The sequence below is a fragment of the Argiope bruennichi genome, chromosome 7 (genome assembly GCF_947563725.1).
Source record: "Argiope bruennichi chromosome 7, qqArgBrue1.1, whole genome shotgun sequence".
Lineage (NCBI taxonomy): Eukaryota > Metazoa > Arthropoda > Arachnida > Araneae > Araneidae > Argiope > Argiope bruennichi.
In genome coordinates, this window is record NC_079157.1 from 45,770,437 (window position 1) to 45,786,641 (window position 16,205).

Sequence of the window (16,205 nt, forward strand, 5' to 3'; positions counted from 1 at the left end):
TAGAATTTTTTTTATATGTTTCACAATAAAAAAAATTATGAAAACTTAAACATCATTAGCAGGAGGAAATCTATAGTAAGTTTTATTTAGAATATTAGTAGCTACATGGAAAAAAATCTATAAAAAAATATGTATTTTTAAAAAAGCCTTAAAATTTTTTTAAAAAAAACGTTATATTTTTAAAACGAATTTAAATTCTACAAAACTTTTAGGAAAATTTTAAAAAAATTTGTAAGAAACTGTCGTTGAATACTATTCCATATTAATTACAATTCCAAATATCAAAATTTTAAAAAATTTAGATGGCAACTGTGTCTGAATATTATCTAACTGTTTAAGTTTGTATTTCTCTTGTTTTCTTGCTCTCAAAGAATGAGACAAACTTCCTGCAAATGGAATTCGTTTAAAATTTAATGAAAATCTATAAATTCCACGTAAAAATAAAATTCAAATTCCAACAGTCTAACCATAAATGACAGACAGACAGACATAATCTCAAAATTTTATTTTTCGAATTCGAGGAGGGTTGAAAAGTGAAGATACGTCAAAATCTCGATTTCGATTTTCTTTTCTTTTTTTACTATTCTGTTTATATAAATCTTATACGAGAAACTAAAAAGAGAGAACGTTAGAACGAATGAAAGATTTTGAAAACCTATTTCCAATGTTGCTGAAAAAATTAACTATTGTTTTAAAAAGTAATTTTTTTGTTCAAAAAATATAGGAGTGGCAAAATGTTTAAATTCATGTGTAGGCATTGTTAAAACGTATCAAAGTGACAAGGGAGTTCTACAAATTGTTCATTGTTTTCAGATCGCTGTCTTCCTTTTAAATAAATCTTTGTTACATTATATATATACAATTCCATACAACTAATTTCATTTTTTTCCCTTTCTTTTTGCTCTTAACCGGTGAAACCAATAAAATTGATCATACAACAAAATCAGCTACAACACTCTGACCCACTTTTAACATTCAAATAATTTTTAAAAAAATATTTTATTACTTTTCAACTTGTCAAAATATTTAATATCACGAATAAAAGGTTTTGACAGTTTAAAATGGATTAAAACAAGTTGTTTTTCTTAGTATCTTATGCATATGATTTCAAAAAATGTACTTGATGTAATTGATTTGAAGATATTTTCAGTATAAAACAAGACATAAAAAATCAGGTCATGGTTAAAACCAGCCAATTCGGGACATTTGACCTTTTTAGCTTAATAATAGCATTCGCTTTTAAAAGACCAATTTTTATTTTCTGAAAATCATGATTCCTTATTAGAACGTCTGATGACTCATTTTTCATCGCCAAAAGGGTTATTTGTCGTATAAAACCGGAACGTACTTAAATTTGAGATTTGTTAGGATACTGTGACTCTTTGGCTCAAGTACCAAGTTTGGATATACAGTGAAAACTTGCAACCTCAATAAGTAACAAGAAATTGTGATTGCTATGATAATCTCTGACTCACAATTCTTAAACAGTTGAATTCTTAACCTGTGAAAAGACGTGCCACGCGCGTCGATATGCTTTTTGTCACAAAATCGCCAACGACATGCTACACACGTCAGTATGCAATTGTCACAAAATTAAAAATGATGTTCACGACTGGTCGACTGAGACTGTTTGCTGGAACACAGTTTTAAGTCGAAAATTTATTCATTTAGAAGATATAAATCTTTTTTCCAACTTCTAGAAGGTATCGGATGCTTTGTGTGGCTTCACTAACAGTCACAATTGACTGTTTTGCCACGTGCACCAGTGAATTTCTTGTCACCGCAAGTGATTAACAGCAATTTTAAAAAGAAACAATCCTTATTAAGCAGTTAAATGTATTGCACGTGTATACACGTCAATCCAAATCTTAATTCTGTTACGGTAAATGTGTAATTTTCTATCTAATAAAAGATCTAATTCGCTTTCTTATAATCTTTTGTAAAATTAATTATGCAACCATTTATATTACGTCCAACTAGTACATTGGTCATCGCTATGGGAGATAACTTTATAAAGGGCAACATGAAGGATCTTAAAAAAATAAATCATTCAGTTAACTAGTTAAAGGACTACATTGCTTACAAACACTCACGGATTCCTTTCAAAGCTTCTTTCGACTATTTTTATACTATTATAAAGGTTTTACGCGTTAAATATCCAGGACATATTTTGAATCTGGGATAAGCAATTAGAAAAAAAGTAGAACTGTCTCGTATATTACGAGATTCATTCCAATTCAGCCTAATGGCTGCATTTAAAAACACTCGCTGCTTAAGAATAAAAATTTTTTGCAAACAGCCGTGAACCCTTATAAGAGTCTTCATCATTTTTTTAGTATTGTCATAAGACCCATTACACGTGACACACAGAGCAAATAACGGGAAAAAATGATACTGTCTTAAATAATCATGGGCATTTGGATATTTTAGTTTAACTGTAGTACTTTCAAGAAATATTAGTTGCAAAGAGATTAAATTTCTCTGAGAAAGTCACGAATTCTTATCAGAGCTCCATCGACCGTTCTTTAATGTCCAAAGTTTTTTTTTTAAATATAGAATATATCACGGGCATATTTTCAATCTGGTATACGCAGGGAAAATTAGGATTACCCAACTAATGTGGATTTCTGGAGTCTTATAGGAGATTATTAGCAGCATTAAGAAACAATCATTATTTAATGACTCAAGTTCTTCTATACAGGCATTACTCTAATTAGATCTTTCACTCTTCTTCTGATACTGCCAAAAGGCTTCTCCGTCAGACATATAGACAAGAAAAAAAAATAGTTAGACGATCTCTGGTAATCTGGAATGTTTGAACCTTGTAGTTCAATTGTAACATTGTCAAAAAGTAATCGTTAATATAAAAGACTAAATTTCGTTGAGAAATATCACGAATCCTTACCAGAGCTTCCACCGACCGTCCTGGTGTTGTCGTAAGGGTTCTTCGTGAGACCGTTCACATGATTCGAGCTTTCCCACCACATGCAGAGCTCTGGGACGTCAGTCACTGTGACAGGGATGGCGCCAGCTTTGCGATAAAAGCCTGCCGAATGCGAGTCCTCCTCGGCCACGTGGTCCTTGTGCCGGACCAGTCCAGAAGTCTGCTTCATGCCTAGAAAAATAAAGCAAAATCTAGAGTTAGCGAACTGTAATTGTTAAAAATGAATTTAATATGGAAATAAACTAAATGCACTGTCATCGCGAGGTAATTGTGGTTCTAATCAGGCGTTGTTTAGTATATCTAACCGACTCCATAGATCAAAGACAATAATAAAAGACAAATGGGGCCCTTTCTTGCTGATTTAAAGGGGTTTAAGCACATCCTAGGTAGATGCCTAACTTAACTCCGATAAATAGAGGGGGAGGGGGTGCCTTCTTGAAGTGTATACAATAGAATATAACACACATTTGTATTTGGATAGAAGACACACCCCCACTATTATTTCAAGTAGCAATTCGTTTCTAAAGTGCGCTTGTATCAGATTCGAATTATGGTGGTTAAAAGCGCATCTACAGGAACAGTCCATAATCAGTTTATGTCCCACAGCGAAACTTAATCTTTTATTTCACTATAGGGTTTCATTAAGCTGTTTAAAAATAGAGAGAAATTAGAATCTGCACTTCTCTGTGTTAAATGTTCACATAACGTAGCATACAGGGCAACGTTGGAATAAACTGGTTGGAAGGGCGTTGGATTCGCGTCCCTTGGATTGAGAGTTCGAACCCCGCCGGCCGAAGTCTCCTTGTGTGTGGGTGGTTGGTGCACGTATAAATCTGTCGTGGTTACAAAGTCCTCCATGACTAGAGTATTACCAGGAATTACTGAATCGGGAGTGATCGTTCTCTGATTCAGGTCTAAATTGCGATCTGTAGATGAGTGAATGAAATGCATGAATGAAGTCTGCCCTGTAAAAAGGGTTGTGACGTGTGTGTAGCTAAGTCATACTCTTGGCCCTAGATGGCGCTACTGAAAAAAAACAAGAGACGCACCCTTGGCTATAAATTACTGACTTTTGGGCTTGTCTATGACAAGTGCTATTAGAAACACCAGCATACAGGGCAATAACCAGTGGTGATGGTCGCTCCAAAGCGTTTGCACATTGTCTCCAGTATTCTTATCACCTTCTTCAACCATACAATTATGGACTTTTAAGTGAGATCGCGAATATCATGCATGTTACTGGCGAAGAATAATTAAAAAATATAAATGTTTAACATGAATATAGCATTAAAAAATTTTTTGACACCTTTGACGCCTCGAATGAAACCAAAATATGATTGGGAAGTAAAGCTGTACTAAAACACATGTCGAATTTTACTCATTTAAGTCATAGAGTTTTTGAGCAATTGTGATAACACGCATGTGAGATTATAGACCGACAGACAATTAACTATTTGATACATTTGATACAAAATATGATAAAAATCTGCACGTTAAATGAGAAATATGTGTACTTCATTTTATCTATCTACTTAGATTTTTGCGTTTTGTAATTATTGAGTTCACTTGTATTCGAACAGCTAGACAGACTTCCGAAGAATGGATTTGGTTCAAAATTTGATAGAAATCTACAATTTTTGTCGTAAATCCATATACCAAATTTCAGTCTTCTAGTTCATAGACAGATAGACATAATTTCAAAAATGTCTTTTTCGGGTTCGAAGAGGTCTGAAACATGATGATTCGTCAAAATCTCTCATTCAAATCTTTTGACAATTGAAGTATTTGTATAGGAGAAATAAAGGACTTCGTTATCTTGAAAGCCGCCATGACCTTCAACGGTTTTCTGCCTTTTTGCCACATTTCATTCAAGAAATACAAGCAAAAGTAGAAGGCTAACAGTAAAGAAGATGCTAATTTATCAATGAATGGACAGGAAAGTCGATGAATGGACACGACTAATGGTTGTGTTATGGAGTTCAAATACTAAACAAAAGTCACATTGATAGACAGTTAACTTGCTGATGTAGTTGATGAAAAATTTCATACATCATCTAATTTTTAATGTTGATACTATGATAAAATTCATATATCCAACTGAATGAGTTGCGGTTTTATCGTACTCATAGGCATACAGACAATCAGAGATAGAGGCTTTCCGTAAACAAATTTTGCTGAATATTTGGAAGAAATTTGCAATTTTAGTGAAAGGCCGCGTACCAAATTTCATCTGTCTAGCTTAACGCATTTTTAAAAATCATCGTGTTCACAAAAAGTCAGAGTAACAGACAAAATTTCATTTTAAAAAAAGAGATTCGGTCTAACATCGAGAGATTAATCCTTCATTCAGCGCCAATTTCCAATCCTTCATTTTTTTCAACAAACAGAATACATGGAGGCATGGACAGGTAGATTCGAAAGCGCAGCAAGAAAAATAAAATAAATTTGGTATATCGCGTTAACAGCAAAACTGCAGATATATGTCACATTTGTAATTCAAATGGACAATAGGAAGATTTCTGAGGAGATATAGACAATAATTTTGATATAGACAATAGGAGATATTTGATTTTTTTCACTATACTACGAAGTTGAAAACAGAAACATTAGCTTATGTAAGCATACAAAAGAAAAAGTATGTCGAAAAGAATGCATTCACTCCTAGCTATTCCATTACACTATTTCGAGGGGGGGGGGTTACTAGGGAAAGCGCTTGTTTAGGTAAATTAAAGCGTCAGAGAGTCTAACAATTTATTCATCTTTGGAATTAATTTTTTTCTCATACCTTTCACACCAATGGCCTCTTTGCAGGTAAATGGAACGCCAAGGAGTGGCGTGTCTCTTGCAATATCTTCTTCAGATTTCACACCACTGGCCAAAAATTTATCGATGTTCCGAGCGTCTTTCAAGGCATCTTCGTAGCGCTCGTCCACAGCGGCATTGATGTAAGGATGGACTTCTTTCGCTCTTTCAATATAGGCTTTCATTATCTCTTCACAGCTGAGCTAAAATTAAAATTCATTTCCATGTTTTTAAATAAAATAGTTATATAAATTTACATTTTACACATCAAATTTTTATAGGTTTTAGCGATGTAACGTTTCCCCTTTTCCTCACACGGCAATTGGCATTACGATGACATGGTAACTGCCACATAGTTAAGTGCATACGGACCTCCAGATGTGGATTATTTACTAAGAGAGTCATTGTGTCTGGTCATTCGTTATTACCCAGGTGTGGGAATACAGGTATGTGCCCCGTTGTTTCAAATAGATCCATCATGTCTTCAAGGGAGAAAAATGTCAAAACATCTAGATGCTAAACTTTTTTCTTTAAGAAGAGACTCCTCAAGTCATCAAGAAACGATAAATCATCAGCAACCGTTGTCATTAAGTGTCAAAGCCAGGTGCACTTCAGCCGATGTTATCTGCAGTCGGTCACAAAGATGGATCCTTAACAGACCCTCCCTCGATCGAGTGGAGACCATTGTGGAAGTGTTGCTGACGAGTCATTGGGTGATAGGGAACTCAAGTTCACCAATGAGAAACCAGAAGCAGATATCTGATGGAAATAAAATGCGGAAGAGCAGAGAAAGGCTTCGAATTAGAATTCGGAGGATGGAGAAGTTATTCATATATTTTTTTAAAGCTCTGTGCGATTTGGGCTTCGGTGTTAGTGCCCACTCGATAAAGATCGGTGGATTTCTGGAGCGGTCCTGGAGTAGCCGTTTAGAGTTAATAGCCCGTTATTGCCAGTGACTTTTATTGGTGACTTATTCTCCGAAGCCTCAGCTCAAAACGAATTTCCCAACAATTTCTCCATCATTGCAAGATGTGCTTCGGCACTACCACAGTTAATTGTGTACCAAATTGCAATTGTAGGGATAACTGCTTTTAATCTAGATAATTAGGAACTAGATAGTTAGGATAGCTGATAATCACACAGTTGTTTTTATTGTTATAGATTAGATTTCAAATTTATCTAAATTGAAACTATTTTGAAAATACCTGAAGTTTACTTGATGAGATGTTCATTTTGTATAATAAAATTGCTCATGAAATGTAAATTTGTCACGTTTAAAAAATTTGAAACAATAAAAATATCTGCTGTCATTCAAATTTATAGAATAACCGGTTAAACACACAAGAAATAACAGAAAATAATCTCAGTGTTTAATCCATTGTAAAATAATTGCCGTCTCATTAAAGAAAATGAATCTGCAGTAATTTATGTGAATTTACGAATTTAATTTTGCATAGTGATTGTTTGTTTTTGTATTGTATCTGTATTGTTTCTGTATTGAGGTTAAAGGTGGAAGGCTTTCAAATAATAAAAAGATCTTACCTGTCTCTTCCGTATTTTTTCCGCAAGTTCTGTAGCAGGGATGAGCAGAATTTTGTTCTGGATTGGTGGCAACGGCTTCGTCGCTCCCATGAAAAGACCGTAAAGAAATTGAAGGACATAGTCGGACAGCGGACGGGTCAACGTCACTAAAATGCGGATAAATTCCGCACAAAATCCGGCAATCTGGAAAAATATTTAAATTCAATAATTTTACAATCAATGTATAACATACTTAGATTCAGTCATTTTTACAATCAATATATAGCATACTTAGATTCAATCATTTTTACAATCAATATTAACATGATTAGATCCAATCATTTTTACAGTCAATATTAGCATGCTTAGATTCAATCAATATAGAGTATACTTAGATTCAGTCATTTTTATAATCAAAATACAGTATACTTAGATTCAGTTATTTTTACAATCAATATATAGCAAACTTAGATTCAATCATTTTTCCTATCAATGTAATAAATTTACCTTCAATACAGAGTATTCTTAAATTCAATAATTTTATAATAATTACATAAATAACTTCAAATCAAATAATTTCACAATTAATATAAGAGGATATAAAAAAAAAGATGGTATTTGATAGTTGTGATACAAAAAAAATCTTTTTAATTCTTTATGCATTATATCTAAAATCCGATTTTTGAGAAAATCATTACTTTCTTGTCCAATATAATAAATTTATAAAATAATAAATGGTGTCTTTTCAATTAGGATTCATTTAGGATTTTATAAATGACTACTATTTACTAATTGCGAATTATTACTAGTTTCTAATTAATATATTAACGTCACGTGCATTGTTTATCAAAGAGGATCTATTAACACGAAACATAGAGCTGAATCACAATGACAAAATAATGAGAAATTAATTAAATATAAATCCAAAAACACCAAAATCTAATAAACTGATTGAAGTTCTCGGTTTTCACAAAATGACCGCAAATGAAAAGTCTTTCTTTTATAAATGCAAAACCTCCAAGACTGATATATGTACATTAACTATTTATAAGTAGAACTATTAAGAAAACAACTATGGGAAATATATTTTAAAACGATTCCATAAATTTTCTTAGAGATCAATTTATTTCCTATCTATATCAAACAAAATAATGCAGTCGTGACCAAAACTGTGGACACTTTTGAAAATCGTTTTTTTTTAACTTTGTTGCTTATAGAAAATGCTACATTTCATAAAATACAAACTCTTACATATCATTTTAAAGGGGATTTAATACTGATTACAATGCAGAAACCAAAATTCATATATGCAATACAAAAAAAAAGTTATTCTTACTTTAATCTGAATAACAAACACAATGATGAAGTGGATTGTAATTTCTAAATTTCCTGACAAATCACTGTTCTTCTTCTGGGAACCAATCAAATGTTATTAACTGCTAGCAGAAGCTGACATCATTTTTAAAATTGGAACAGGTCATTATTATGCTTTTTTCTGTAGAAGGTAGACTATTTTTTATGTAATCAAATTGCAAGTTTGAAATTTTGTTAAACTTTATCATATACAGTTGGAATTTTTGTAAATATTTCTAATATTTAGTCAAGAAGCAATGGCATCAAATAAAAGAATAGATTGGACACCTATAAAGATAACTAAGATTATTGTGTTACATGAATGTAATCTTTCCTATGCTGAAATTTCAAGATAGGTGGGTGCTTCAGTGATTACATCTGGAGTCCGAAAGCTTTGTTTACGATATCAGAAGACAAATTCAATAAAAAAACAAAGAAGGAAATGGCTGAAAATGGTGCACCACATCTGTTCAGGACAGAAGAATAAAAAGACTATGTCTTCAAGAAGAAGAATGTCATCAGGGGTCATCAGAAGTCAATTGAATGATGCTGGCATATGTCAGTTCAAGAACAATCAGGAGAAGATTATTAGATGTTAGACTAAGAAGTAGAATTCAACGAAAAAATCCTTATCTCAATTTACAGCAGCGAATAAAAAGATTACTGTGGGGAAAAAATGCAATAATTGGACAGATGATCAGTGGTCACAAGTTATACGGAGTGATGAAACAAAGATATTGTTATTCGGTAGTGATGGTTAAAATAGGTAAGACATAGAATAGGTGAAGAGTTACATCCTGACTGCATTCAGGCAACTTTGAAGAACTCAGTTAGCGTTCTGATTTGTTCATGCATGTAAGCAGACAGTATTGGTCTCTTTCATGTTACAGATAAGACATTAAATGCAAGAAAATACATTGATACTATTCTAGAGCCAAAACCTACACCTTCCATCAATGATCTATTTCCCAACAACGCATCATTTATTTTTCAGTAGGATTAAGCTCCTTGCCACACAGCAAAAATATCGAAAGTGTAGTTTAGTACAAAGAGCATTGTATTGTTATCATTTCCAGGAAACAGTCCTGACCTCAAAATTATGGATAACTTATGGCACCGTTTGACTTTTGCACATATGAAGCATTCATCAAATAAAAGGGGATTAATTGAGGTTATAATTGTTGAATGACATCATGCAATAACGAAGGAAGAATATAAAACTCTCTTCAGCACAATGAAACATCAGTGTGAAGCTGTAGTAAAAAAATAAAGGTTATCCTACTAAGTACTGATAATTCACTGCAATCATCAGCATTTAATGTATCTCGATAATTATTGCCGCTCAACTTTTTTTGTGTTGAAAATATTTGAATTTTTCTTTCTGCATTGGAGGCAGCATAAAATTTTCTTTAAAATGATATGTAAGAGTTTGCATTTTGTGAAACGTTACATTTTCTATAAGTACAAAAAGTAAGAAAGCAAAAAAATTTTCAAAAGTGTCCACAATTTTGGACACCACTGTATAGACAAAATAATTCACTTCACGAGTTAATAAAAGTAACTCTTGTGTTATATTATTTTTCACATTGATCATAATATGAAAAATTAATTTCAAAATCTTAATAAATGAATAATATTTAAAAAAAGAGAACCCAATTGGATTATTATAAATACAAGATCGCACAGTAAAGAAAAGAACAATTTCTTAAAAATAAAAATAAATGGGAAGATAAGAATTGCAAGAGTTTATAATTTCTATCGTATTAATTTTTTTCCCATTTACCTAATATATCCTAAATATTGTGTTAATCATTTTTTTCACTCTTACAAGAAATAAATCTCTATACTATTTTCAGATATTAAATTAAAAAGTTTGCTATAAAACCTCCTTTGTAAACATTTCATAAATAATAATAATAAACAGCTTAATTTTATATTTACGACATTATCATGTGACCCTTGGCAATTTTCGAGCCGATAAATCCTTGGCATTTAGCAGTAAGTATCCTGACTGAATCAGACTTGCGTTTTAGACGCGTTATTTCCAAACTATTGAAATCTAAAGTTGTCGCAGAATTACAGTTTGTAGCCACAAAACCAAATTTTATCCATTTAGCCCTCCTCGTTTGTAGTTATTATGTTATCTTATATTCGAAAAGCTGGACAAACATCTTCTGAATGGAATTTGCTCAAAATTTGACAGAAATCTACAAATTTGGCGTAAGACCATATACCAAATTTCATCCGTCTAGCGCAAAATGTTTTTAGCTATCTTTATCAAAAGTAGACGGACGACCCGATAAACAGACAAGCAGATATGGTGTCAAAATGCGTTTTTCGAACTCTGAAAAGTTTAAAACTTGAAGATTCATCACAATCTTGAACTCAAATTATTTGTCAGTTACAATTCTTTCTCTGTATTGCGTGTGCGAGAAAGTAAAAAAAACTTACTGTGAAAATTTCATCAGAGTGTTAATCAATGATATCTATCATACATACAAATTTTTCGAATATGATTTTTTTTTCATTCAATTGCTTACTTTTTTATTTTGTAACTGCTTGACATGTGTCATTTGAGTAGAAATTGAATCTCTCTGGATAAGTTGTCAACTGTGTTCAAATTCTTTGATGAATCATAAATGATTTATAAGTCATCAGAGAATGCATTGTGTTTGAAGATATGTCATCGGAGAGGGCCTTATAGTATAACATGAGTCCGGAACATGAATTCCTTTCAGTTTTCAATTTCATTTTCTTCATTCACTCCTTCTTGGAAAGGAAATAACGCATAATTATTACGATCCAAAACGAAAACTTTTTTTTGCTCACGTTTGAATACTTTGTTTATTTGATATTTTCACTTATATACTAAAACAGTGGCGTTAGGCAATTCTAATACTTTTTTAAGTGATCGAATAGTTAAGTATAAATATAAGCTTTATAAATAATAATATTTATTAAATTGCTACATATTTCAGTTTCGAAATATGTATTCAATCTTAAGGAAATTTCCTTTGTAATTCCCCACTTTCTCTGTCTACATACTTTACATCAATTGAATTGAACCATGAATTCGATATAAAAGCAAAAAACATTACTTACCAACAGCTAACAGAGACTAGAGGGTTCATCAGGAATAGTGACTTTTTTTCCTATTCATTCATTTAATTTCCATTAAATGTTTTATACAAAACTTTGAAATTCATTATTTCTTCAAAAGTGCTATTTTTTAGCATTAAAAAGTAGCAGACAAAAAAAAAATGCAACTTTGTAATTTTAATACCCTTACACTTGTTTTGTTTATCGCATAAAATAATCTTTACGATTTCACAGTACCATTAAAATCGTTCCTTTCAAGTAATATATCTTCTAATTGCGCTGTCTAACCATAATACATCTTGCATATTGTTTAACGCAACCATAACACCTCTTTTTTTTTTAATTCCCACGAAGATAAAAAATACAATATTTCTTCTGCGTGATTTAAATCACGCGATTTAATATTTGATAAAACAACGAAAACGTCTTGAATGAAACTGAAACAATAAAATATATTATTAAAAGTTATACAAAAAAAAAAGATTTTTTTTTTCAATTTCCAAAACAATCAGAGAAATATTACAAGGCAATCAAATTGATATCGCTAAAAAGACAAGTTTTTATATTTTAAACTGGTGAAAAAATAATTTTAAAGCAAAAATAATTTTGGAAGTTATGGTTGTAAAAAGACGAAATTTACCTTCATAATTAGTTAATAAAAATTATAGTTAAAGTTTAAAAAATCACTCGAAGATGCATATTCCCACCTTCCAAAGTGCATTTTGACCAAATTTGGTATTTATAGGATAAATGACCGTCCATGCAGATCGTCAGTACACCCGTTACTAACAGAGCAAAGAGAAAAACAATTGTATTAGATTCTAACTTCGTCTTACTTCACTTGTGTCTATATCTTCTATATGACTACATAAGAAAAACTCAAACACATAGCCTATTATCAGAACAGAAAAATATGGTACTGAACAGAGAGAGTAAACCGAAAAATATCGCACAGTGGGTGATCCCCCGTACAATTGTTTGCGATAATTCAAAGCGTGGGACATGGCCATAGGGGACATGGCCACTTCCTTATATCATTCTTTATAACATGTCTCATGTTAGACCCAACCGCTTTTTCTTTTATCATAACTCTTCGAGAATTCTCGGGCACTGAAAAAAATCGAGGCTTTCCTTAGAATTTCGGACCTCTAATTATTAAGGCATGTCTTTTTATAAAGTAATTATAAAGATGTCTGTGTGCAATTATTACGACTTAGCGTTTTTCAATAGAAATAGATCATATTTTTAATTAAATAATCCATATTTAATCGCAATGAAAGCTCATGAATGAGTGAATTCTGTGCGCTGTAATTCCACACAGCACAGACACTGGTGCGCGGTTTTTCACCGTAAAAGAAATGCTCTACCGAGAGAATAATTTGTAAATTTTATAAATGCCTCTAAGATTTTATAAGATGTTCTTGCATTTATATTCTGATTCTGATGATGATTAGGTGTGTGCCAAAAGTGGCGTTACACCGGTAAAAGCTCATGAAAAATGTTGAAAAATTTATATGAAATTTATATTTGCATTTATATGGGATCTTGAATCTAGACTCAACTAGAAACAGCCAATGAAATGATTTTACTGAGGGAGCGAAGAATCAGGAAAGATGGAGAATCTTTGAAAATTCATGAATCAACCTTATAAATCACACGTTTGTTAAGTTTTCTTAGTTTCTCCAAGAATAAGAACTCGCTGAATACACTTTGAAGCTAGCTAGGCTCTTTTGTAAGATTTCCAAAATTAGTTTAGAGTTTTGCCGAATCCAACCAACTCAAACTGATTTAAATAAATCGAAAAACATAATTAGTTTGGATTACTTGAAGATCTTTCTTATAATTACACTCTATCCATACCATTAAAAAAAGACTCAGATTGATACGATTTTCAAAACTTTAGAGTAGTTTGTGTAGTATTGCTTTCAATGCAACCGGAATTTAAATTTTGGGAAGAAAAGAAAAAAAAAGATAGTAAGGAGTTTAGTTACTCAACATTTGTTCTAGTGATACTCAAAGATGGTTTGAATGTGAAAGCTGTGCGAATTTAGTCTTAAATTTGTTAATAATTATCTTTATTTTTGCAAAATATTCTAGCCTTCTGTTAGATCAAATTGTATTAATATTTACATTTATATTTATAGTTTCTATGAAACCGTGTTTTTATTTCATAAAATTATGGCTCGAAGCTAAATGTGAATATTTACCCACTAAGTGTGCGAAATTATAAATATATGGGGGAAATATTCACGTCAGAGATTATTAAGAAAAGTTAACTTAACAATCTCTGGCGACAAAAAAGAATTTCTCTCAATTCGCACTTAAAGGTCGTCCTTAATGAATACTGAAAATTGTTTGTGAAAAATCATTATGAAATTACTATCACAATTCCCTTAAGTGAGCGGAATTCTCCCACGTTCTCCTACTGACATCTTCGTGCATTTTTTCGAATTCTTCCACCAACATTTCGTATCCTTCCATTTCGTACCACCCCCTTTCCCCCCCCCTTGGCTTTCTGAAAATACTGGAATACTAAAGAGCCAAGACTGAATTACAGAGTGAAAATTGTCTAAGTAGTAGCAAAATATTTTTTTTTAATTTCTTCCTTGTTATATTTCTTGAAAATTACTCATTACGAAACTATTTAATTTTCTCAGTATTTTTTAAAACTTGTCCAATTTGCTCAATATCTGTCTGCCGACATCTCGTATTGAAGTTAAAAAAATTCAAATATAAAAAATCAATAATAATAATTCACAGCTCTTAACAACAATAAACAAAATATCTCACTCGCTAATGACAATTTATTCAATTAATAATTGTGAATAAATGGGCAAGAAGTAAAAAAAAAAAAAAAAAAAAACTAAATTAATTGACAATAATAAAAACTATAGACATGTAATCATCTTACCGTGATTGGCATTTCGAAGTTTTCTGTTAAAAAAAAATGGGTTCACAACATGACAGGGCAACAAACGCTCTCGTCTGCACAGCTGGGAGTGCTGTTTGAACATCTGCCAGATTTTCATTCTCAGTGAGTCGCTTTGTCATGTGATTCAATGCGGGACTTAATTTTTTTTTCTTGTAATTATTTTATTTATGACTGCTTTCTATGTGGGTGTGGAGTGAGTTCGTAACCCAATAATTTCCGCTTCCGATTTCCGAGACACTTTTGTACACTTTTTTTTGCGAGTCGGCTGGTATCCGATTACATTTCCGAAAGGAATATTTTTAGTTTGAGAGGGTCAACGCCGTAATATGAATTTAGTGGTTATCTAAATACAATTAATAATAAACTGTTTACAAACACGATTTTATCAATGTATTCAAATGAAGAAAATTATTTTTTTTTTCAAAAAAACTTGTCTAAACAAAAGCTGAAAAATATAAGGCGGTTATAAAATTGTTCAAAGTAAACAGGAATTTTAATCCCATCTTTTATTGATAGAAATTATTTTCAATGTTTCATATTGTAAAAATATTTAACTATTTTTTGTCGCATGCGCGAAATATTTTTTAGATCTAAACTCTAAAAAAATAAAGTTTTTTTTTTTTTCCTTGCAGACGATTATTAAAAAAATGTAAATGAATTCCAGTAAAATTATTGTTTAATTAAGAATTTTTCTTTTAAAAGTGAAGATTTTTTTTTCTTTTTTGCAATGCAAAGAGTCTTTTTTTGAGTCATTAAAAAAATTGGCATTTATTTAATAAATTATTCCGTTATTTTTATTCGTCTGAAAACCTTTTTAATTATTTAAATAAATTTCAAGTTTCAGAGGCGTGATTCCCTTTTTTTTGCTACTATGTGACAAAGAGCGTGACACATGGATCACACAACGAGGCATAGTTTAATTTTTTAATAACTCTAGTTCGACGCTTTATTTGTATGAGCACTACTTTCCGTTATTTTATCAATTATATTCTAATCATGCTTTCTTTTGCAAGATGATTTTTTATGTGCTATTATATACTTCTGCAAAACTCTTTGATGCTCAAAGCTAGTTCTGCCCCTGAAGAAAAGGTGTATGTGTCATGTAATTTTTTTTAATCATTTTTTCTGGTGAAAAGCGAATTGCCTCTAAACTATCAAGAGTGGTCTCTCTTAAACTTAATCGCATACTTCTTAAAAAAGGTGTTATACTCTTCTATCCAGCATAAAAAGAACTAGTGGAAAATCACGAACGCCATGAGTGCTCAGATTTTTCTTTTTATAGTCTCACGCTTGTGAGTTTTATGCTTCGTGACGCACCAATTTCCTAGACCTACCTGAAAGTTCTGTGAATTATCGTATTCATAGATATACATTTTTTTTTGAAGTGTGGGGACTCGTCAAAATCCATTAGAGTTTCTTGGCGATTAAAATAAACTTCATATATATAGAAAAGCAATCAAATTATTTTACGTCTTTTTCCTGAAAGAAAGAGGATACACTTCATGTATACAATACATGATGTGTCTTATATACATTAATATGCTTCCTTTTTTT

At 31.6% G+C, this 16,205-nt stretch overlaps 1 protein-coding gene across 2 annotated transcripts in view; it reads right to left on the reverse strand.

Annotated features, from left to right (window-relative positions):
• Positions 1–16,205, reverse strand: part of LOC129976299 (fatty-acid amide hydrolase 2-B-like) — a 51,372-nt gene that overhangs the window by 21,927 nt on the left and 13,240 nt on the right. The window contains exons 1-4 of one of the 2 annotated variants that reach the window (XM_056089794.1): positions 14,631–14,754; positions 7,289–7,471; positions 5,730–5,949; positions 2,906–3,115 (exon numbers count right to left, since the gene is read on the reverse strand). In XM_056089794.1, coding sequence (XP_055945769.1) covers positions 2,906–3,115; positions 5,730–5,949; positions 7,289–7,471; positions 14,631–14,642 — 625 coding nt within the window. In that variant the 5' untranslated portion in view covers positions 14,643–14,754. Of the gene's footprint in view, positions 1–2,905; positions 3,116–5,729; positions 5,950–7,288; positions 7,472–14,630; positions 14,755–16,205 lie in introns of those variants that run through there. The other variant, XM_056089795.1, reaches the window with a different exon arrangement.